We start from the raw sequence: 25,338 nt of genomic DNA, 5'->3' as shown, positions 1-25,338 counted from the left end.
TTGCATTTCATTTTTTTATTTTGGGGCAATACTGTTGAAAGTGAGCTCCAGACCAGTCCATCACTTTTTTAAAAAAAGTCAGCATCTCTCTCATTGACTGACCATAATTTAACAGCACAAAGCTAACCACTGAAGTGTAGTTGTAACCATTCTGATCCCAGGATATTAAACACACAAGCTGGACCAACTTCTGTTGCTGTACATATCTTTCAAATTACCATTAAGTTTGGTTAGAGAAAGTGTTCCCGTAGTACCACTTTACAAATGCACTTCCTACAGATCTAAAATTCTTATTACTGTACCTGTAATAAATTGGTAGTTATGCAGAGAGGAAGTTATTAATTTCCACCTGTGTGGGTGGTTTAAAGGCAAATTATTTTGCCATCTTAATTCAAAGAAAACCTATTAATGTTCTACATAAAACTAATTTGGGTGGGGGGGAGGGAAGGGAAGAAATGGTTGCTACAAAAAAAAAATCAGTTTTTGGATGTAGAGGTGAAATGGATGCAATTATTTAACAATGGCAACATTCATGCATAGACATTTTATGCATAAATTAATAAAAATGAAGGCACTCAGAACAAACACAAACATACTATTATGAAAAAGTTTCAAGAAATCCACTTCTTTTGTATGCTTTACCAATGCACTGAAGAGCAAAGAAAAGCATGCTAGGTGATTTACATACAAGGAAAAGCTCCTGGGCTGAGAAGCTTACCATCTAAAAACAAAACATCTTTATTGGAAAAGAACGTTAAAATAATTTGTATTGAAAATTAAGGTTTTTCTTCACCTCCTACGCTACAGATATGGAAATTTCCAATGTTGCTGGTTCAAGCTGAGAAGACAAACATCAAATCCATATTAAAAATACCAAACTCCTTTGTTTGAGTGAATATCAGTTATCTATTTAGGGCAATTTTCACCCAGAATGTAGAGTACCAGTGCAGACTCACTGCACCATTTAGGAGTTCCTAATGGAGGCACTTTGCCTTTGGTACATTTACGTGTATGAGGGTCAATATTTAGGGTGAAAAGGCATGTTTCACATTTATATAAATACTTATTGCAAACTTGTTTTCATTAGAATCAGAAGTATGCCAGCGATATGGTCTCTCACTTATGTTATTTAATGTTCTAATAGACTATCAGATGACAAAACTGATAGAGGCCAAAGTTGGAGGCTTGAAAGTTAAAGATTCACAAAAGGAGATGCATAGGGACAAAGGCTGGGTGGAGTGTGTCCGTCTGTCTGTCTCTCTTGTCCTTCCCCAATCTGCTCTCCCCTTATACACTTTTTATGTGCTTTGAGCAGCTCCAGCTTCTTAAAGCCCAAATACTGGTTCAGAGACAGAGCTTCTCTATTGAAGTATAAGCAAGAAAGAAAAGACTTCTGCATATAGCGTACATAGAGTCTACCCACCTCAAACCCTGCTACTGCCCTCCATCCGATGGCACAAAAGGCCAGGAAGAAGGCAATTACTTGCATTTAAGCAGATCCATTGGCCCCACGCAACTAGCTAGAAGTTGCCATTCACCCAACTGACCCCTTTCTGGATTTCATATCCCCTAGCTTCTCCGCACTCCACCTGCAGAGAGAGCTGATAACTCCAGCTTTGTGCAGGTGGAGTGAATTTTGCCCTTAATACCTAATTGTACTAAAAAGAAGAAATTGGGCTAAATGGAAGAAATAAATGTAGCTTAGCTTGTTGCTTTCTCTACACTTTACCAAAAAGTCTACTTAGCTCCATTGTGGAGTCAGAGGAACAATAATGCAAGTAGGTATTCCAGAAACAGCTGAGTCAGGGTGGAGTGCAGAACACATGAATGCCATATGGCCAAAACTAGTATAATTACTCTGAGATCCAGACATGGCATATAGGAGGCATAGCAGAGTCTGCCCACCTCCAAACTGGTCGTCTTGATCATTTCATCTCTCTGAGAAGCATTTGATACAAAAAGGAAAACGTTTTAGCTAAAGGAGACTGAATTAACCACATTTTTTAAAAATTACCACAAAGCAAGAAAGGTTCGTTAGTTTAAGTATATATGTATTCCCCAAACTTCCAATTTGTAACAAAGCCTGCACATATTATTTCTATCAATTTAGACAGAATTTTGAAGACAATTTAGGTAGTAGACAACCAAAGACATGTTTAAACACTTTTAAAGGCATTTAAAAAAAAATAAATAACACCACGAGTTTAAAATGGCTCAGATAGTTATTAGCCCATCATATACAACAGCATCTTAAAATTTATTGACCATAAAACAGTTCAAGCAGTGGTTCTCCCACTTTTTCATTCTGTGAATGCCTTTGTAAGGGAATAATCTGCTCCTTCACTTTTTCTTCCAACCGCTCTACTTCATCAGTGTTTTGTTCGGAAAGTGTTTCAACAAGGGCAGCAAGAACCACTGGCTTAGAAAAAAATCATTTACAGTCTATTGAGTGAAACAGCCTTTTTGAGTTAATTCAGTACAAATTATATCTTCAAATTTAAAATCATAAAAGGACACAAAAAACTTATGTATGTGCACAAAAAGTTGTCTTGTAATGCACAACAAAACCCAAGAGTCATTTAGATGACACTGTTAAACTTTCTTCAAATAAAAAATAGCACTTGCATGCATATAAGAACATTCTGTACACTAGATATGCTAATAAAAATAATCAACTGGTAAACCCCAGTAAGGGAAGGACACAATTTTTTTCTAATGACTTTTGTTGCAACTTTTTTTTTGCTTCTTTACAATCATTTTTTTCAGATCTTTACATTAAAATGCATTTTCTCACCCCAATAATTATATACAATATTATGATTTGATTATGATTTGCAATATTGTATACCTCATTACAATACACAGACTATCTTCAGTCTCTTTCATTATATCCTGTCTTTATGCAGTACCATACCATCCTTAACTCATAACACTGAAGAATGGGCTATTTAAAGGCTTGATATTACATTCATTTGAATGGATTCTCTGAAAAACTGCTTTCCAGACATACTGGTAATAACTTTGCTACTGTCAATCCAATTAAAAAAATGCCACTTAAATGTTTTTATATGAAGGAACACTTGAGTCTTCTCTTACCATAAATTTCCTTGCTTTCTGAGTTTAAGTCATATACTTAAATGTTATCGGAACTCAGTTTCCTATATTCTGGAGCTGATCTGTTAAGAGACTAAGTTACCCTCCATCCCACAAGATAAGCTTTACATCTACACAATAACTGATAATTGTGGGAAACTCAAATGTTTGGAATGTATGGCTATAGAAGGTTCTGAATATTGTGTAAAAAATGTTAATTGGTCATCAAGTATAGGTTAAACTGGGAGGTAGGAAGGGACACCACCACTTGTGTTCACACAGCTAGATGCATGTATATAACATGGTATACATAAACTAACTAGAAGAGGAAGTACATGCAATAAGGAAAAATAAATTACTACATAGAAAGTTTTGAGCTTCACAGATTGTGGTAGGTGTCTATCAAATACAACTAGCAGTCATGTACAATTAGGAATATTTTTTTCAGCATAATGCATAGGAATTTAGCTACCATGTCTCCCTGCAGTACAATGAAAATTATGACGCTAGATATCTGCATGTATTGCTGATCTATTCTCCAAAATTCTCCATGCAGTCTCCTAGTAACTTTTTTTTTTTTTTAGAAGAGTTAATCTACATGCAGTTATTTATTTTTCAAGATACTAGTGGCCATTAGACCATATCACAAATTATTCATCCATCAAGTGTACCTTTGAGTTGTGAATATCAATCTTTGGAAAACTGAAATGCAAACCTTTAAATATTATTAAGGTCATTTTGAGGCATACATGAACTTAAAAAAAAAAAAATCACATTCCCAAGCTGTATACCAAAGACTATATACTACCCTCAGTTGGCACTGATGTCAGTGGGAGTTATGTATAGGACTCTACATATCAACTGGGAGTTAAGTTTATATAAAAGAAATGTGTATAAAAGCCAAGATAGGGAGAAGATGGAACTCCAGAACATTACCAAGAGCAGCACAAATGAAGTTTTGTCACTCACTATTTAATTTAACTGTTCAGAATCGGAGTGGCTTGAGAGAGTTAATGGAATTAGGGAATAGCATATATGCAAAGAGAATTTCTTCTATGCACAGAATTAAGCCTTAACATATGTTAATTATAACTTAATTCACATATCTCCATGCATAACAAGGAGCTATACATTGAGATGGAGAGCAAAGAGGGGTCTGCAATGGGATACAACGAACTGCATACGGATGTTTACACATTCTGTGTAAAAGTTCAAGTTGCAATAATTTGGAAGACATGCACAAATTCAATTAAAACACCTTCAGGCAGACAGAATCTTATTACATACTTTTCTGCCAAGGCCATCATTGTAATATCTGGGTGCAAAAATTCTATTCTGTATGATGCCTTAAATCTGAGCACTTGATAAACTTTAATGAAGCCCCACAACCCCCTCCGTGAGGCAGATATGGTAACTGCTACCCCCGTTTTAGATACGGGAATGGAGACAAAGGAAAGATTAATGAATCACTCAAGGTCACCATGATCAAAACCCAAATCTCCTATCCCTGGTCCTGTACTCTAAACTACTAGACAATACTATCTGTTTACATCTTCAAGATTATCTGTTTTTCCCCTGAAAAAAATTCCACATTCTAAAAGGTGCAATGAATATCATAAGCAAGAGATAGTTATCAGTTGCTTAATTTTACTTAAGAATAAACACAAGATGCATATCAGTTTCATACATATCCCCTCGATTACCAGTTTATAAATCAACTATTCTCCAAACATACAATGCTGGTGAAGTCACATGCATATTAAGTAACAGGTCCTGACTAGACGAGAAAGGCAATCTCGCTTTCTGTTTAAATGGGATCACCATTAGTTTTAAAAGTAAGTTTAAACCTAAAACACACATATGCAACATTGAAGTTAGCAGGAAGAAGTGGGTGGATTGCCTAATTTACCCTTAATTAAGGCTTCACTGCTGCTCAAAGCCCATCAGATTGTATATGGTTGGTTAGATAAGAAACACTTTGGGCCTGGAACAATTTATTGAGTGTGAATGCTGTGACCTGTGCATGCAATAAGATATCGACTCCTGATGGGGACCTCTTGCCACTACTTCAACACAAATAATAAAATCACATGGATATTTTGCTACCGCATTGAGATAGAAATGGATGGTTTCCCCGTCACCTGGAAGAGGAAAGATAGTTCACATGCATTATTAGAAGGTCTCCAAACCCTGTTTGTGACATAAAAGTCATGCTTTAGAACAATATTTATAGATTCCCTTCAGCCATGCTATTTATTAGGCAAACATTTTAAGCCATAAAAACCTGAACAGGGTAAGAACAGCAAATTCCAAGAAAATATTTTTAAAAGTTGTACATGAATACAGTTTTGCATTTCATATTCTGTTAAGAGTGATTTTTATCTTATAAAAAAATAGTTACAATTTAAAAGCAACAGAGATTCAGACAAAAAGAATATAGCACTTCAAGCATGAAAGAAAATCTCAAAAAAACCAGTAGTTGCAGTACTTGAAGATGAACATTATGAATGTAGTTAAGTCCAGTATTTTATTTTTTGTTAGAGTAGGAAAGCTAAAATTATTCGTTTCTGTGTTCAAAAGATGCATTTTTGTTTCAGGAAAATACCTGCAGATTAACTTAGTCTTTTCATTGTTATTTTTTCCTTAAAACATTCACACATTATGCAATATACCAGTTAGTTAACAACACTGATCTCCGTGCATTCCTTTTATGTAAATAAATGTATGTCCATTTTTTTAAATTCATACATAGCAGAACCTCCATCAGCCAATTAGCAAAAGAGATTTCATGACTACATCAGAAAGTTATATTTCATACTTGGGACAATTCAGTTGTTAAATACACACTTTTGAAGTGGTCTTCATTATTGTCCCCATGAATACTATGTCAACCAATACAATGCAGTACACAAATGAGCTAAACTAAATTAAATGGAAATTGGATGTGTTTCACAATCTCATCTTTAAAGAGGAGTTCATAACTGCCTTAAAAATTAAACCAGGTTTAAAATGGTCTTGTCCTTAAACTTGTCTAGTTTTACAACATTACTTAAATATACACATGTACAGAATAAGACAGAAAATCTGTGATCATGCTCACTTTTCATGATACCAACAACATATCACACCACCCAAGTGTCATACTCATGAAGAACCAAAATCCTTTACACCAGTGGTTCTCAACTATTTCTATATTAGGATCCCCCTACACTCCTCCCATTTACCAGTATAGGAAGGACAGGATAGTCCTGATTCTCATAATTCTTTGCATATTCCCTATGAATCATGACCATTCAGTTGGGGCCTCAGCATTACGATGCTGATACATCATTTAATTCTGAGTTTTCACAGGGACTTCTATAGGAGCAGAATCAAGCATCATTTACAGTGGAATAGTGTATCCTTTCCTCTCCCCAACATTAGTCTCTTATACACATATACAAACAGTTACTTCAGCAATTTTGGATTATCACCAGTCAGTATCCTCTTTCTCTGAAAACATACCAATACAAAATAGACTGTTCTGTAAGATTTCTGGTGAGAACATTATAGCACACTTTTTTGGTCACTTCTTTGCATAAGGAAAACAGACACATTTCCCCTTTATTAATGGTGAAGATTTACCCCCTAGATAGGAATCTATCATAAATACTCAATATGATGGCATAAAGCAGAGCAGAACACGGGCATTTTTTGGAATGGTTTTATCCAACAAAATGAAAATGCTAACTTGTTGGATTCTTTACCATTTAGCAAAGAATTGAAGTTAGTTGCCAATACTGAACAAATATAAAATCCACATTCAGACACACTATCCCTTTTTGTGATCATTCTTAATTGCAGGAGTTTATATATGGAGAAGTATAAAAACCACTAGTCTTAAGAGATTTCACTTTATAAAGAAATGGTGCACCAATTATTTGGTGAAGGTTGGAGCAGTACAGAGAACAAAGGAAAAGTAGTTGTGATGTCAACAATCTCAACATTAGTACTATTCTCAGTACACCGAGATTCAGTGTTATTCACTTTTTCTTGGAACAGATTTCGGTTAACCTAAACTTGAGGTATAAATATACACAAATATGTACAGTACACAGGAGGAAAATATTTTTGTATCTGTAGCACATTTCAACAAGTTTTTAAAATACTGAAAAGTCAATACCTATGCCACTGATTTGCTTGCTAATTTACTGGAATAACGAGGCCAACACCTTCAACTAGGAGGGTTATATTGGAATATAAAATGTAAAGTTAAAAATTCCTCTCTCACTTCATACTCACCACACATAGTCCTGAGTGGCTTTATCTTGAGAAGAACGTCAACCACAGTTTTTAAACCTATCTTCAGAGTAAACTAATGGGAAAATAAACTAGAGCTTTCATCTTCATCTGTTTTCAAAGAGGTGGTCTTAATATATGTGTGTAGAAAATAAAGTTGAAATCAGTTTGTTATAAATACATCTAACCCATTAATTTTGCAGGTTACCACAGGTACAAGTAACTAAGGTATCCAGAGGCACAGTACTTTTGTATGCAATGTCGGTGCAAAGAGGTCATTAAAAATCATCTGATTTTAAGTCTTGACATCATCCATTCAAGTCCTTGGCACAATCTGTAAATAAAAATTAAAATATGTATTTTTGCATAAAAAGCTAACTATAAATATTCTGTCATGGTAACTTTAGTCAGAACTCCGACACCATATGCTTGTGAAAGTCCTGCAACCTTAACATTTCAATCTACACAACAGTAAAAGTAAGACTGTAAACTTCTAACCACCCCTTAACAATGTGTGTAGGCTTGGAAGGATTAGATTTTTAAATTGGTAAATGTTGGCAAAATGGATTTCACCATACATACACAAACCAATGAAAATTATCAATAATAAAAATGTAAGGATATTCAAAGAAAGAAAAATGCTACTTGAACTTAGAGTTCGATTTATGGATGTTTTCTTTGTATGTTTTGATGTGCTATTGGTGATTTGTGTTTTAATGGTTATACAGCTTTAACCATTAAAACTTTTTGAATCTCAGCATCAATTGTCATTAAATAATTACTGTCTGGCCCCTCCATAATTCTGCAACTGTGAACTCTTAAAAATCAATAGAAATAGAAAAACAATCTTAAAAATAAACATTGATATTATCCCTCAAAATGATAAAGTAAAAATTGAATTCTGCCAAGCCTAAATATGTCCCCACAGTGACCTGATGTGACCACATCTAGGGTCAGGTCAGTCTCTGTACCCATCTGAACCATCACCACTCTGCTGACTTCCAAGAGTTATCAGATAGGTTGTGGTTTATATGTTAACAAGAAACTAGATTATTGAGCCAACTTAAATTCTATCTGAGCTAGACATGACTATACAACCTAAAGGAGAATGGTAATGAAACATGGAGCCTTTCAGGATACCACTAAAATTCTCCCAAATAACCTCCAATATGAATGCACTCAATTGACATTGTCAGATTTTAAATGCTCTTTTTGAATGTATTTTAAAATGTGTCACTTTGGAGACTTGGCATTAAAATTTGTCTTCAAGTCACCTTGGTCTCTCTCCATTTTATTTTGCTTATTTCAGTGACAATACCAGAAAAATAGATAAAGGTTTCTTAACTCCCTGGTTCACATAAGCGAGCATGTGTTCTCTGTAACAGACATAGCTGCTTTTCATTGTAACCTGCCACATAACTGCCACTGCTGTGTGCTTTAACAAAGACTAGTGAGGTGAGTTACACCTTTTAAAAAGCTAAACAACCCATACACGTAATGAACAGTATCTCTTCACAGTACATGACAGTTATTTCCCAGTGGTACTACATCTCTGGGGCAGGTTTTAGTTTTTCCTTGAATGTTCTGTATGTTGCTGAATTTAATACAGGGCCCTAAGAAGAATTCATGTTTAAAAGGATATCATTTTTAATGCTGCCTTGAGAGTCAGGTCTCAGAATGCATAGGTGTGCTAGGGGATGTATGTCAAACAGACCACGATACAGGTACCAAAATTATTCAGAAAGTATTCCCAAGAAGAATTCTTACCCCTCGCCAGTTAGAGCACAGCATGCTTGGATATGCCACTGATGATCTTTAACTGAAGTTAGTTTCAGAAACTGGGATATTTCAGCTATCGTCATGCACTCTTTAACATCTTGTTTGTTAGCAAAAATAAGCAAACCTGCTTTCTTTAAGTCCTACAGAGAAAGAGAGAGAAAAAAGTTGAGAGGTTTAATTATTTATCTATTAGGATTTCACTGATTCCTCAGGATCAAATTAGGTATATACCATCATGTGCCAGCAATGCCCCTCTGCCATGTACATTGGCCAAATCAGACAGACAGTCTCTACGCGAAAGAATAAATGGACACAAATCTGACATCAGGAATCATAACATTCAAAAACAAATGGGAGAACACTTCAACCTCTCTAACCACTCAGTGACAGACCTGAAGGTGGCAATTTTGCAACAAAAAAAACTTCAAAACAGACTCCAAAGTGAGATCGAACTCGAATTAATATGCAAATTAGGTACAATTAACTTAGTTTAAACAGACACTGGGAATGGTTGGGTCATTACACTAATTGAGTCTATTTCCCCATGTTAAGTTCTCCTCACACCTTCTATGGGTCATCTTGATTATCATTTCAAAGGTTTTTCTTCTCCTGCTGCTGATAGCTCATCTCAATTGATTGGCCTCTGACAGTATGTATGGCTATTCCACCTTTTCATGTTCTATGTATAAATATCTTCTGTCTGTGTGTTCCATTCTATGCATCCGAAGAAGTGAGCTGTAGCCCACGAAAGCTTATGCTGAAATAAATTTGTTAGTTTCTAAGGTGCCACAAGTACTCCTGTTCTTTTTATGATATTGAAAATATTTGTGCATGCATCTTTCACTTAACTGCCAATACACAGTCTGCTTTTAGAATTTTGAAAGGTTTCAAAATCCAGAATGAAAACATGTTGCCTGTGTTTCTAAGTATAACTGAAACTTACAAAAATATGAGAGCAACTGTTAGTCTATCAGTTTCTGATTGGCAATGGAAACATTTGTCATTTTGTTTACAGAGTTTTTTCCACCTTTAAAATCTATTATAGATCCACAGTGGATCACCAGTTCATTCAACGGCTCATGGACAAGGTGCATTATCTGCATTAGCATTTCACACACAGATATTACCTCTACACAGCATTTTGGAGTGAGCCTCCCACTCAGGGCAGACTCAGGCTAGCAAGGTTCACACTAGTGCTCTAAAAAAATAGCAGTGGACAGCGTTTTGAAGTCGCAGTTCAGGCTGGAGCTTGGGGTCTCAAGACCATACCACTCCCAAGGCTTCAGAGCCCAAGCTCCAGCCCATGCAGATAGGGATCACATCTTGAAAGAAATTTTTCCTGAATCACCTCATCTGGCCTTCAAAACAACCTTCCAACTTCATCATCCTAAGCAAGCCCTCCATAGACTCTCAACTGAAAGCAGCACCAGACCCTTCCATAACTACTTATGCTAAACCATCTGTTCCACCTTGTATTTAGCTATGACAAGGAATACCTTTTCTAGACCTGAAGACCTATGAAAGCTTAAAAGCTTGTCTCTATCACCAACAGAATGTTGGCTCAATAAAAGCTATTGCTTCACCCACCTTGTTTCTCTAATATCCTGGAACCAACACAGCTACAACAACACTGCAAACAGATGTTAATTATGTCAGACCTAGAGTTAACGAAGTCATACAGTCACTACTGGATTGATGCTCCTAAAGCAAAAAAACTGTCTGATAATTGTGCCAAACCAATGAAACTGACATTGTTTAAAGTTCTAGTTTTCCCTCAAATTTGTATAAGCAATACTAAAGCTTCTTTATTTAACTACAAATTAAACATTATACAACCACTACATATTCTAAATGCAACAGACTAAATACTGCAGAAGTTGCTGATTGTAGCACGCAATTTCACCATGGTATATAACTGATACAGTGCATTTTGGATCAAGCAGCTGCTGAACCTCATGACAACTGTTTCACTGATGTTGCATTTAAACTCAAATAGCAAGCTAATATGGAGCAAGGAGCACTGGCCTCATAATAAATTTTACCATATGTCACGAGACATCTGACTTCTTCCTTCTCATAGTGAAAACGGCTCTCCCACTCCTCCTCCCACAATTTCCTTTTTGAAGTCATATTCTTGCCTAAAAGTATTGCATGAAAACCAGTTAGTAAACACCTGATGCAATAGCAAAACTTCCGAGTTTTGCCTTGCATTTGATAGGCACCTAATATTACATTTAGTTCTTCTCAAAGAACTAAGTTACCTCTTTTACCCACAATCACACCATCTGTCATAAACAAATAGATGATAGATTAATATGTCAGAGTTAAATACTGAAATCTCATTTGTGGACTACCAAATGGAGGTCAAAGTTAAAGGAAGAACTATAGAAATGTTTAAGAGCAAACAAGAGCAGAATACCATGATCACTTACAATGACATTTAGGTTTCTGGATGAAATATTCTTCCCTCCCTCCTCTACTGATAGAGGATATTTAGTTATACAAATCTAGCGCTGATCTTCAACATGGCCTATATTGTGCCACCCGATTACTTTGTACACATTTCTGCATTTTTATGTGGCTATATTTCATCTTATTACTCCACATTAATGCCAGTTTTACATTTAGTAAGCCTAAAACCTTAAATATAATCAGAAATTTAACTTTATTAAATTAAAATTTTCAACACATCAAATTGGAACCACTTACAAGAGAAAACAGATAAACGAACCTCAGTTATACCAGACTAAGTAACTACATATCCTTAGTAGACACTAAGGCTGCCATCCTGTAACGTGTGGGCAGGCTGCTGCATCACTGCAGAGCCTCAATGATACTTCATGCAGGTGCAGCTGTCTGCCAATCTGCTACACAATGAGGGATCATGGCCTAATACTCTATTAGGCTATCACACAACAAAAGACCACCTTGCCACTAATCTTAACATGTAGTGCCTGGGAAGATTCAACTTTTTAAGAAACACTCATCTTTTATAAATTCCATGACATGTGAGAGAAGAAGGTACCATGGGGAGAATGAAAGCCTTTAACTCGAACATTAAAGTTTTAATAGAATGTGACACGTGTACAGTACAATTTCAGGCCTGAAAATAACTGTTTTTAAAAGGACATTGTTAATTTGCAAGTCACATTTCCACCTGAAGTGTTTGTATCTATTAATTCTACAAAGAATCACTGAAGTTACTACTATACATGAAAGATTAGAGGAAAATTTGGTTTTATTCTTACAGGTTTTTATTCTTTTTTTAAAAACTTTGTGCATTTATCAATGATGTGAGTATAGACTGTTCCTAATGCACTGCCTTCCTTACGCCCTAAAGGGTTTTTGATCCATTTCACCTCTTCTACTATCACTGGTAAGCAACTGACTATACAGACTGAAAGGGGAGGCAGAGGTTCTAAACAGGTTAGGTGTTGTTACTCTCAGCCTGCCCAAAAGACTCTCCTAAACATAGAGTTGTTTATTCTGCAAACATTAAGCATTTACGGATTTTTATTATCCGAGCACTATATAAGACAGTATATATTTTAATTGATTAAATTACAACAAAATCAAATTGACAGTATTCCCTTATGCAAGTAGCAGTACAGTAGAACCTCAGAGCTACAAACGCCAGAGTTACAAACGGACTGGTCAACCACACACCTCATTTTGAGCCAGAAGTACACAATCAGGCAGCAGAGATAGGGGAAAAAAAATATAATACAGTACTGTTTTAAATGTAAACTACTAACAAAATAAAGGGACAGTTTAAAAAAATTTTTTAGACAAGGTAAGGAAACTGTTTCCATGGTTGTTTCATTTAAATTTAAGATGGTTAAAAGCAGCATTTTTCTTCTGCACAGTGAAGTTTCAAAGCTGTATTAAGTCAACGTTCAGTTGTAAACATTTGAAAGAACCATAACGTTTTCAGTTATAAACTTTTCAGAGTTATGAACAACCTCCATTCTCAAAGTGTTCATATCTGAGGTTCATATGTAATCTGCTATGATACCCTGAGGTTGGTGGGTATCACCTCAATTTGTCATATAGGGAAGAGAGAAGTGAAACAGCTTGACTAAGGCCAAACATGACTCAGTGGCAGGATTAGTAGCATCTGAATCATTTGTGGTATTTTCTTTTAGAAATATGACTCAGTGGCAGGATTAGTAGCATCTGAATCATTTGTGGTATTTTCTTTTAGAAATAATATATTGGTCTCATTTGTCTCCTTTATCAAAGGATTCTTCTGTGGTTTCACTAGAGAGAGAGAGATATACTGTGTTCTCGTTTAGTCAATTATCACATATGAATTATTTAATTATCTTTCTAGGGCTTCAATATTTACCCACAGCCTTGTAAGTTGTTTTAATGTTTTCTGGTCAATTTTATTCTTTTAATTCAGTTTCAGTACTCAAAATATTCCCAATATTTTTAGAAAGGATCAGATTACTCAATTTTATTTTTTGAGTCAGCTCACAGAAGTCTAAGTATCATCTTGCTTTTGGTTATGTTTTGTTAAGTAAAACTACAAGACTAAGCTATTTGTTGCACAGAAAGAAGCTTGAGTTATTCAACAAGGAAAACAATTTTGACCCCATTCAAAAAAAAGTAGGAGGGAATGGGGAAGGAACTGAGTAATGGAAACCTTTTCTCTTTCTCTACACTCATCTGCTTGCAGCACCAAGACTTCTGGAGTGATAGATCAGTGTTCTGGCTGTTCTCTGCTAGCGATATAGAGATGATTATATAAAATGGAACCCCTAAGCAAGGTGTGGGGACAGGACCTTAGTATTTTCCAGCAGCCATGGATGGGTTCATATAAGTGCTGCCCTTGGACTTTGGGATATCCTCCACCCTGCTCTGTATCCACCTCCAGACAGGACGTTTAGTCATCCAACTAATAATTATGTGCTTTCCAAGTCAGGCATTCAGAATTCTGTGATATACACACTACAGACAGATACACTTTCTTGTATTTACCTTACTGTACAGAAGTGTGTCACTTTTTTTTTTTTAAAAGATGACAACATTGTGCAGAAAGTTTTCTTAAAACATTTTTTTTTTTTAATCAAGATCTTCTTCAGTCTAACTTGTACATCTCTCAGAAATTAAACTTTTTGTTCCAGCTTGCTTCTGGGACAATTCCTCAAGTGTAGTTAAAGGTCTAGATAAGCCATCCTGTATCCAGATTTTACAATAAAATGTTTGACTTATAAAAACTGAAAACACAGGATCTTTATACTATTTACATTATTACATATTTCCTGGCAGAATTTCAAGTCAGGACCCAGGAACAGCTATCTTAAATCTGAGTAATTTCAGCTCTTACCCACAACAAACAAACAATCACTTATATTTCCTAGGGATAAATTCCTGATTATTAATGGAAGTAGCTAAGGGAAAGGACACCGGTGTCAGGAATTTATGAAGTTGGTCCAAAGCAGAATTTGAACAAAGAAATTGATCTGGAAGAGAGGGTCTCTATATGAGAAAGAGGATATACACCTCTACCTCGATATAACACTGTCCTTGGGAGCCGAAAAGTCTTACCGCGTCATAGGTGAAACCGTGTTATATTGAACTTGCTTTGATCCACTGGAGTGTGCAGCCCCACCCCCCGGCTTTACAGCATTATATCCAAATTCGTGTTATATCGGGCGGCATTATATCGAGATAGTGGTGTACATCTTCATTTTGTGTAGTTAGAAGAAAATTGTTATACAATATAGATGGATCTTAACTGGAGTCAGATGCTATCATATCTTTGATAGTAGGGAGGTGCTCTGTTAGTGGGGTTGCAGGGAAAGGGGAATATATTTGCACATGTGACGATTGTATCCAGGAATTAGACAGTTTGGGAGGACATCATCAGAGAGATTCATCTATGACAAAATATCAGCTTCCTAGAGAACTCTAGCAGAAGATACAAAATTTCCAACAGAATGACAAATTAATTTATTTTTCACCGTTAGCAGGAAGAATTAGTATTGCACCTTATTGGAAAAATATGATTTCTCTTATGGAATTGTGGTACAGTAAAATATGGACTGTCCCTAGTATGTAGACAAGAGAAGGGCTAAAAAGAGGACAGTATTTAGAAATCTCAGCATTCTTTTCAGCATATTCAGAAGAGGAGGGCTTCCCAACCGACATGCCACAAACTTTAGCCAGTTTTTTTTTAATATTAATTTGATCCTGAATAAGCAATGTATGATGTAGCATGTTGATGTTTTATTGTAAGTTTGCCTTAATAAAAAGTTTTTTTAAAAAAAAGTTTTGTAGTAGGGAAACAAGAGGAAAAAAAAGAAGAGTCACACTTGTTTTTTGTAAATATATTTACAAATAGTCAAGCATGTTAGGTAAATAATACATTTGCATGCTATTTATTTGTGAGAAAGAGTTGTAAATATTCACCAAAAATGTTAAAAAGACAGCCAAGACTCACCTCATGAGCTAACATTTTATAAAGTTCTTCTTTAGTTACAGAAATTCTCTCTCTGTCTGTGCTGTCCACAACAACGATGACAAACTTTAAAGGGTAAAAAATGATCAGTAAACAAATACATAGCGTGCAGACTCTTAAACAAGTTTAACAGATATGCACTCTGGGTCATAAGCAAAGTGTTAACTTCCTCCCTCATAGGTAGGGCCCTACTAAATTCACAGCCATGAAAAAAACATATCATGGACCATGACATTTGGTCTTTGCATGCTTTTACCCTATACTATGCAGATTTCAAGAGAGAGACTAGAGTTTCTCAAATTGGGGGTCCTGACCCAAAAGGGAGTTGCAGGAAGTCAAGGTTATTTTAGGGAGGTTTCAGTATTGCCACCCTTAATTCTGTGTTGCTCTCGAGCCACCCAGTTCTGAAGGCAGCAGCTACGGGCTGGACGCCCAGCTCTGAAAGCGGTGCCCCACCAGCAGCAGAGTAGAAGTAAGAGTGACAATACCATACCATGCCATCCTCAGTTCTGCGCTGCTGCCTTCAGAGCTAGGCGGCTGGAGAGTGGCGGCTGCTGACAAAGGGCCCAGCTCTGCAGGCAGCAGTGAGAAGTAAGGATGGCAATACCATACTCTGCCGTCCTTCCTTCTGTGCTGCTGCTGGCGGCAGCTCTGCCTTCAGAGCTGGGTTCCTGGCGAGCAGCCTCTGCTGTTCAGGTGCCCAACTCTGAAGGCAGCACCGCTGTTTGCAGCAGTGCAGAAGTATGGGTAAGAATACCACAACTGCCATATCGCGACCCGCCACAATTCCCGTTTCGGTCATGACCCCTACAATTACAACACCATGAAATTTCAGATTTAAGTAGCTGTAATCATGAAATTTGCTATTTTTTAAAAAATCCTAGGGCTGTGAAATTGACCAAAATGGACTGAGTTTGGTAGAGCCCTACTCATATGCATATTACAGTTCTGTCCAGAAATCAATGGTTCGTTGATAATTCTAGTATTAAAACATTTGTAATTTATGTTTAAGTTTGCATACTAATAAATTTGGCATGCAAAATTCTTGATTTTATTTAAGTCTTCTTTAAATTGTTTACTTCTACAATTCAAGAAGCCTGCTCTGTTATCATGGCTTTGGATTTTACTTTTGCCCATTTTAATTGAACAACTGTTTCTCAAGTTTCTGTAAGCATTTAGGGTGAAATCCTGGTCCCACGGACTTCAATGAGGTCAGGATTTCATCCTTAATCAACTACATGTTTAGAGTTAGATTTTCAGTGGCAGAGACACCCAATTCCCATTGACTGTAATATGATATACTCTTACAAAAAGAAAAGCACACTAACTCGCCGAATTCCTTTCCCCACCTGCCCTGCTATTTTGCAATGAAATGACTAGCAATTATTTTAAAAGGGGAAGTGGGTAGCCTGTGCTATGGTCACACAAATGCCCTCCCCAACACCTATGTCAAGTAAAAGCATGCAGTTGGAAGACAGAAAACCTAGAGTTATATGCACATCTGAGTCACTTGAAAATGGCCAAAGAGTTACAGTTTTTATGATGATTAAGTCATTTTTCAGAAGCTAAGTTTCTACATTATTTGGTCCAGGGGCAGAGTACAGAACATTTAGCACTTAAGGAAAACATGTTGGGAGGAAGGGACAATCTTGACAATGCAGAAAAGGTTCAAATTTAACTACACAGAGTTTCCGATATCACCAATTACGTACTTTTCTTAGTTAAAGATGCATGAATATTGGTGATGTATATGTTTAAATACTTCAGTGTGGGTTTTGTGCCTGATTCAGATTGTCTGTGAAAAGCATAAGGGGAATTTTCACATGAGACTATTCTCATTTTTAAAAAGGGTACCTTATATGGAAAAGTTCTTACTTTTTTTGATCGTTTGTTTCTGGCTCATGAAATTATACTGTTTTGTTATGTAGCTTATGGAATATATAGGTGTGAACTGGAACAGCATGCTAAGGAGAGGACATACAAATTGAAATACAAGCATCCAGAATGTCTACAAGTGCTACAGTAATATTTGAAATGGAGTAAGACATAAACTTTATTTTACCAAACTCTTCCTTGGATTATTCATAAATATGTTATTTTAATTCTTTAAGAACATATCTTCCAATAGGGAAGAAACTCTTACCTCTGTGTTTGTATAGTAAGTATTCCATGAAGATCGAAGAGACTCTTGCCCTCCAATATCCCACATTAGAAAACGTGTGTTATTAACCACTATCTCTTCTACATTGCTGCCTATTGTAGGAGAGGTATGCACCACTTCATTCATAGAACTACAAAAAGAAAAGAATGACTGATCAAAAACTGCATATACAATATTGACAAACATCAACTGTATTTGAAGATGCAATGTCACACATACTAGAGCACAAAATTGGCCTATCCAAAAATTAAGATGGACAGTTGTCTCAGACTGGAAGGCTCATCTGCAGAATTGTGGTAGGCACTCCTTGATGCAAGAGAAGGGGTGAGGTGAAGAAAAGAAAAGCAGATGAATGATTTACTGCTTGATTTCCAGTGAACAAACCTGCACTATCAGTAACTATAAAACTGAGGGCTTGTCTACACTACCTGCCGATAAGCGCTCTCCCATTGACTCTGGTACTTCACCAGAACGAGAAACACAAGCGGAGTTGACTGGAGAGCATCAGCTGTGAAGATACTGTGGTACATAGATCTAAGTATGTCAACTTCACATAGCTGAAGTTGCGTATCTTAGATCGACCCACGCAGTAGTGTAGACAAGCCCTCAGAGAGCACTTCTTTTTTACTCTGTTTTAAAGGCTTCTACTGCTTAAGGGTGGGTAGAAATAAGTCAGTCCCGTCCCCTTCCCCCCCCCCCCCGCATGAAACTTGGCACACTGTAGCTCAGTCTGGGAGAGAAAAATTATTCTTCTCCAACTCTAAAATAAAAAGATCGTTGCTAAACCACTTGATTTATAAAAGATGGCTGAAAAAAAAAATTAAAAAAAAACACAACCCCAGCCCAATATACTATATCAGTTCTCCTCCTCCCTTTGCCTAAACCCACCCCCATAAGTCAAAAAACACTTTAGTTAAAAAAGAAAAAATGTTCTGAGGAAAAACCAAGATTTTAAAATACTGTACTGAGTAGATTTAAAACATCAACTGATGGACTTTGTTGCCATGACAACCAAAGTAACACGTTAGAAGCCGTATCCATGAGTATCCAATGCAGGGATTCAAAGTAAATTAAATGTATTGCAGTACTGCCCACACAAACATTTTCAAGGAAAATGAAGCATTTTCAAGAACTTGCTTATGATTGCTATTGTTTCCATAAACTGACCACTGCACTTGACAAAAATAAAAAGACTGTCTAAAGTTTTCCAATTTCTTCTAAGTCTTCAGTTGCACGGAGAGAGATTTGAGTCTTGAAACACTGGAACATTTGAATAGAATCCAGCAGTAGTATTCTGGGAAAGAATCCCCACTGCCCAGTGGTATATCAGCATGTAATAAGTGATTTCATCATAACATACATTTGTAAGGAAGACGAAATAAGGGCAGGGCCAGAACAGAGGGATTAGAAGGAGTAGAGCAAGAGCTAAAAGGAAATAATGAAAACGACAGAGCAAGACACCTTTGGTTGAATTTCATATTTAAAACTCAATTTTAAAAAGAACAAGACATACTCAAGTCATATATATTATATATATTTAGATATACTCTCTTTACTTGTGTTCCTAATTACACACATTTTTAGAATTAGGGAAATTGATTTTATTTTTCATAATGTATGGTTTTTTGCATTTTTTCAGTCTGAACAATGATAATAACTGAGTCAGTTTCATTTTCTGGCTTTGATTGTGCTAATGTACATTGAGGTTGCAAATACTGCATGGGCTTTGAGTTTCAAACAAAAACAACATTAAAAGAGTTATAAACACATCTATTTTGAACAAAACAGAAAAACATAAGCTCATGGTGTAACCTAGACGACAACAGGGATTGAGTCAAAAGAGTTTTCATAGAATATCAAGGTGGGAAGGGACCTCAAGAGGTCAGCTAGTCCAACTTCCTGCTCAAAGCAAGATCAATCCCCGACTAAATCACTCTGAAAAAATACTGAAATGCTTACTGTGAAAAGCTACCTTTCAGAGTAGCAGCCATGTTAGTATGTATCCACAAAAAGAACAGGAGTACTTGTGGCACCTTAGAGACTAACAAATTTATTTGAGCATAAGCTTTCGTGGGCTACAGTCCACTTCATCAGATGCATAGAATGGAACATATACTGAGGATATATACATACATACACACACACACACACATATATATTCTCTTACTTAATTGGCCTCTCAGAGTTGGTAAGACAACTCCCACTTTTTTATGGTGTGTGTGTGTGTGTGTGTGTGTGTGTGTGTGTGTGTGTGTGTGTACACACACACTGAAAAGGTGGGAGTTGTCTTACCAACTCTGAGAGGCCAATTAAGTAAGAGAAAAAGAGAGTGAAAAGATTGACTATTTAAAAAAAAACAAACAAAAACACCCTGTAACATGGATTGGTTGACCAAGCTACCTCTAATCTTCAACACAAACAGCTTTTACTAACATGGATCTTACCCCAGGGCCCCATTCCTGGCTGACTTTTAGGGATTAGATAGTAACAACACTTCCACAAAATGTACGAATCTCAGGAGCTTTCTGCATACTAGTAGTCCCCAACATCACAGTGGTGACATATTATAAATGCCATTAAGATCCTGAATTCTGACCAGCAAATAGCTATAGCTTATTATGGTGCATTGATATTTATGACACCGTTTATTAAATATAAGTAGCTCCAAACCCTGCTGATGGGCCAGAATCAGATGCTTTCTGACCAGTCAGACAACAGGATTTCCCAATATCATTTTTATGTATGAAACGATCACCACCTATGCTCAGTGTGCTGCTCTTAAAATGAGGTGAGGAAACAAAGGAGGTTAATGAAAAGCCAGAGCAAGCTGCAGAGTGGATTTCTCAAAAATACATTAATAATTTTTGCCAGCGAATTCATAGTATGTACTTACAACTGGTAAAGGATGGTTGTTTTTCCTGCATTATCCAGACCAACAATGATTACTTTGTGCTCTGAAATAAAAAATTTCATTCGTAAGTCACAGTTGCCACTATAGCTAATAACATCTTAGCGCTTTTCAGAAAAAAAGAGTTCACACTGGTGCTTGTTTTAAATTTAAAAAAAAAAAAAAATTAAAAAAAAGCACACACATCAAAGCATGTTATGTATACATAGAGACACATGGTAACATGATCTACCAACCACTGCTTTTGCTGTCTTCCCTCTATTTTTTGTAACACCTAGTTATTGAGCCTTCTCTTAACTAAATTAAGTCCTTCAGACAGGGACTGTATTACTATACATTTGTACAACACACAGCACAATTGGGCCTTGATCATTTTTTTGGAGCCTCTTATAAGCAAATTCATTTTGAAACCCAAAGCCAACCTCAACCAAGTATTTATATTCATTCAGCATCTCTTATTTCCTGTTTACCAAAATGTAAATTGAAGAAGTGGTATTGTTGGGAGCTACTTACCATGGGCTAAAGTACACAACTTTACTCAGTTTTATTAACTTCAAAGAGAACGCACATGTGAGTAAGGGCTCATCAGTGTGAGCAAGGGTATTCTTTTGCCTAAGTGGTCTACAGACATGCTCAAAATCAAGCCACTGAAGTATACCCAAACCGCAACCACAGCAGTAATTCCTCCCATTATGGCTGCATTTGTTCTATAACAGAGGGTCACGTAAGTGCCTTTTTGTTTTTAATCAATATTGTGTGGTTCTAAAATATAGCCCAGAGGGTATAAATTCAAATTTTAAATTACTTGGCATAACTGCACAATACTGTAAAAAAAAAAAAAAAATGGCTGATTACCTGACCCCCTGTAAGTAGGAGCTTCTGTTTCAGGTGTGATGTCACCAGCATACTGGATGCTAGGAAATCACTTGGAGCAGAAGACCTGCAGTGGAGCTGGATATTGCAAGACCTTAAAGACAAAAAAGTAGGGTTTAAAAGTTTCTGTGCTGAATGGATAATACTCTGACTATGGGGGCCACCATTCAGCACGTATGTATAAAGTTTCATAAATTCATTTGAAAAGCAACTTTAAAGGAGCTTACAAATTCCACTTACAGAAAAGTTAACATGCATTTTATGTGATATTAGAGATCTTTCAGAAGAAAGTGGCATTAGGAACAAAACATATTCTCTCCAAAATAAGCAGTTTTCATGACAGCTATTAAGACTTATTGACTGTCACTAATAAAACATATATTAAGCAACAAGACCTGACAAAGCATACTCAGCATGTATGTTATTGCAATTATAATATTGATGTTAAAAATAAGTTTTATAAATTTGGGGATGAGTGAAATATTTATGAGATACCTTTTTGGCTGCTATTTCCCTCCACTCAATGCTGCTCAGAATCTCAGTTACATCTTAGTCATGGCTACCAGTGTCACTAATGCTTCCTACATAGTCCGGCTAGTTTTTTTGTTTTTTGTTTTTTTTAAAGCACACAAATTGAAAGACAAATTGCAGGCAGTTTACTACTGTAAATAAGGTTAAAAAATAAAAACACAAGCCATGAAAATGCCTGCTAATTAACAGAAAACTACTTTGGAACACAAGATATTCAGATAAAGGAAGGAAACGTTATGTGGCACCATAAGAAGTTGTATTTGGTTCATACTTAAATAATTCATCTCTTGGCCTCTTGATCTTCACAGAGCATTTTTTTTCCTAAACGTAAAAACTAAACTAGGTTTTGTAGACTCATTAAGGCCAAAATCACTACTACAGATATGTAGAGAAACAAGTTTACTAATACCATCAGAGCATGCTTGGTACAAAGCAGTTAATGATACAGGTTATTTCTTGAGCTGGTGCTTGCCTTTTAGGGGAAAAAAAATTACAATCAAATGTAATCTGAGCAGAAGAGGAACGGAGCGACCCAGTGCTGCTTTCTGCCACTTTTCGCTCCTTTGTGAACGCAGCTGCAGTATGAGGAGTGACCCCCTCCGCTCCCCACAAGCGCTTCTGAGTCCCAGCTGAACACGAGAGCGCCTCCTGCTCGCTCTTTCGCCCTGGACGCCTCAGCACTTCGACAGGGAACCTGGACTCGGGTCAACCCGGCTCGGCCGCACAAGCCCAGCCTGCTCCGCTCCCGCCGCGGGCGGTGCACTGATGATGCCGCAGGAGCGCTGGGTTCCACGGAGCACCTGCCCTGGGTGCGGGAGGCGAGCGTGACACGTAAACGGAGCGAGCCCGAGCACAGAGCCGGCCTGCTGCGATCACTGCTCCCGGCACAGCCACAGCAGACCCCGGGACGCCTCCCCGGGCCCCGAGCCCCGCTCCCTCCGCCAGGGCCAGGAGAGCCGCCCGCCCCCACCAAGCCCCTCACCCTGGTGGTTGAACAGCCTCCAGATCCTGGTGAAGAGGATTCCCATCCTCGGGCGGCCCCGGCCCCGCGGCAGCTCCCGTCTCCTCTGGGCTCCGCGGCTTCTCTCCCTGCTGGGCCCAGGGCGGCTCAGTCCCGGCCCCTGTCCCGCGCTACGCGAGGAGGTGGCAGGCTGAGGCCGCGCCGGGCCCGCTGGGGCTGCGCACTCCTGGCTGGGCAGCCCCCGCTCACGGACATCGCCACTCGCCCAGCTCCCTTTTCCGATTCGCCTTCCCGACCGCGGCTTCGGGGGGGGGGGATAAAACACAGCGCGTGGCTCCTCCAGGCTACCATCCACCCGAAGGGCCGAGCGAACTAGAGGGGCGTGACGCCATTAAATCTTCATTTGCATACCACGGCCCGCCCCCTAGTGGGCGAGTTCCGCGAATGGGAAGAGACATTCACGTGACTCATTTTACCCTAGCGGCCCCAGGGTGCTAAACATAGGTGTGCGCGGTCCGCCTGCACCCCAGGCAACCTCGCTGGAGGCTGGGCCCTTGCGTGCGGGGCCGATCCAGGGCAATGGGCGTGTGGCCTCCGCCAGCCACAGGGCCGCATAGGCACCGCCCCCCCAGCTCCCCGTCCAGCCTGCAGCGTCACGGGGGGCCGCCGTCCCCCATGCTTAGCGTCCAGCCTATCAGCGCTCGTGACCGCCTGCCTCCCTGGCAACCGCCGTAACCTTCCCCTTCTAACTTCCGAAACTGCCCCATAGCCCCTGCCAACCGCCACGTCTGGCACTCCCGCTCCCTGCCACCTCGCTGTGCTTGCCCCGGACCACTGCCATGACTGTCCCTCACTCGCCCCCTACTAGCTGCTGCTGCGTCTACCCCTTGCTCCCTGCGAACCACCACCATGCCACGAGTGCCCAAAACCACCAGTGCCATGCTGCAAAGAGCACCCAGTGTGACTGGACAAGAGAAAGGCAGCGTTGCCAACTCTTGATTGAATTAAGTCTCACAGTGTTGGGGTGTTTTTCTTAAAGGCCAACTTTCTGGAGCCAGGTGATTACATGAGAATCTGAGTTTTCATTTTAAAGAAAATAAGTTTCCTAGCCCTCATGGTTGCAGAAAGAATTTTGAAAATACTAACCCTAAGGGCTCAAAAAACAAGGCAAATAAAAAGAAAGTCAAATGCATTATCTTTAAAATCTCATGATTTTTAAGCTGGTCTGAAGATACTTAGGGGCCTAATGATTTTTGGATGTGTATGGTTGGAAGTACTAGCTCTGTTTTCTTGCTCTGAGTTACTAAGGAACAACTGAAGAGTAAAATTCTAAGGGCTGGATTCTGATCAGGGTAGGGATAGAAATGAAATGCACTTGCTCCACTTATATGCTTTAAAAGTAACGATAATGTTTGTAAGTATTATGGCCAGAAATCTGCACTGTGTAGGTATCTCAGGTAGCATTACACTCACGTAAACATGTGACCATACCATTTGCCCCCAGGCTGCGACTTAGAATGCCTTTCTGCGGTTTCTGTTGCAGCGGATACAACAATAATTCACTGTAAAACTGGAAGGATATAGCAAATGGGGTACTGCAGGGGTCTAGCCTGGGTCTACTACTATTCAATATTTTCATTAATGACTTGGATGATGGAATAGACAAAATGCATAAAATTTGCAAATGAAATCAAGCTGGGAGAAGTTACAAGCATTTGGGAGGACAGGAACAGCATTCAAGATAGTCTTGATAAATTTGGGAAACTGGTCTGAAATCAATAAAGACAAGTGCAAAGTAGTACACTTAGGAAGGAAAAAATGCACAAGTGCAAAACTGGAAATAATTGGCAAGGGAGCAGTACTGCAGAAAAGGATATGGGGATGATAGTGGATAACAAATGGAATATGAGTCAACAACATGATGCTGTTGCAAAAAAGGCAAATGTCATTCTGGGATGTATCAGTAAGTGTCACATATACTCTGCTCAGCAGTGGTGAGGCCTCAGCTGGAGTACTGTACAGAGTACTGTACTATGTCCAACTTTGGGCACCACACTTCAGGAAAGATGTGGACACACTGGAGACTGTCCAGAGGACAACAACAGACATCAAAGCTTTAGAAAACCTGACCTATGAGGAAAGGTTGAAAGAACTGGGCATGTTAGTCTAGAGAAAAGAAGACTAAAGAGGTAAGAGGAAGGATTATGACAATAGTTTTTAAATATATAAAAGGTTTTAAAGAGGATGGTGCTCAATTTGTTCTCCATGTCCACCAAGCATAGAATAAG

The 25,338-nt window shown here is 38.1% G+C and overlaps 1 protein-coding gene across 2 annotated transcripts; it reads right to left on the bottom strand.

The window, feature by feature from the left end:
* ARL5A (ADP ribosylation factor like GTPase 5A) lies at positions 1–23,434 on the bottom strand. Of its 2 annotated transcripts, XM_050969370.1 has the most exons (7): positions 23,072–23,160; positions 21,541–21,652; positions 20,671–20,731; positions 17,760–17,907; positions 15,599–15,682; positions 9,139–9,290; positions 1–7,705 (listed from the first exon to the last, which is right to left on the bottom strand). In XM_050969370.1, the coding sequence occupies exons 4-7, from the start codon at positions 17,901–17,903 to the stop codon at positions 7,657–7,659; spliced, it is 429 nt and encodes a 142-aa protein (XP_050825327.1). In that variant the 5' UTR covers positions 17,904–17,907; positions 20,671–20,731; positions 21,541–21,652; positions 23,072–23,160; the 3' UTR covers positions 1–7,656. The 2 variants fall into 2 exon arrangements, with proteins under 2 accessions (XP_050825327.1, XP_050825328.1); XM_050969371.1 differs by lacking the exon at positions 21,541–21,652 and having other exon boundaries at positions 23,072–23,434.
* Between the last annotated feature and the right edge of the window lie 1,904 nt (positions 23,435–25,338).

This window comes from Gopherus flavomarginatus, chromosome 10, assembly GCF_025201925.1.
Source record: "Gopherus flavomarginatus isolate rGopFla2 chromosome 10, rGopFla2.mat.asm, whole genome shotgun sequence".
Lineage (NCBI taxonomy): Eukaryota > Metazoa > Chordata > Testudines > Testudinidae > Gopherus > Gopherus flavomarginatus.
This window is presented reverse-complemented; position numbering and strand designations above follow the sequence as displayed.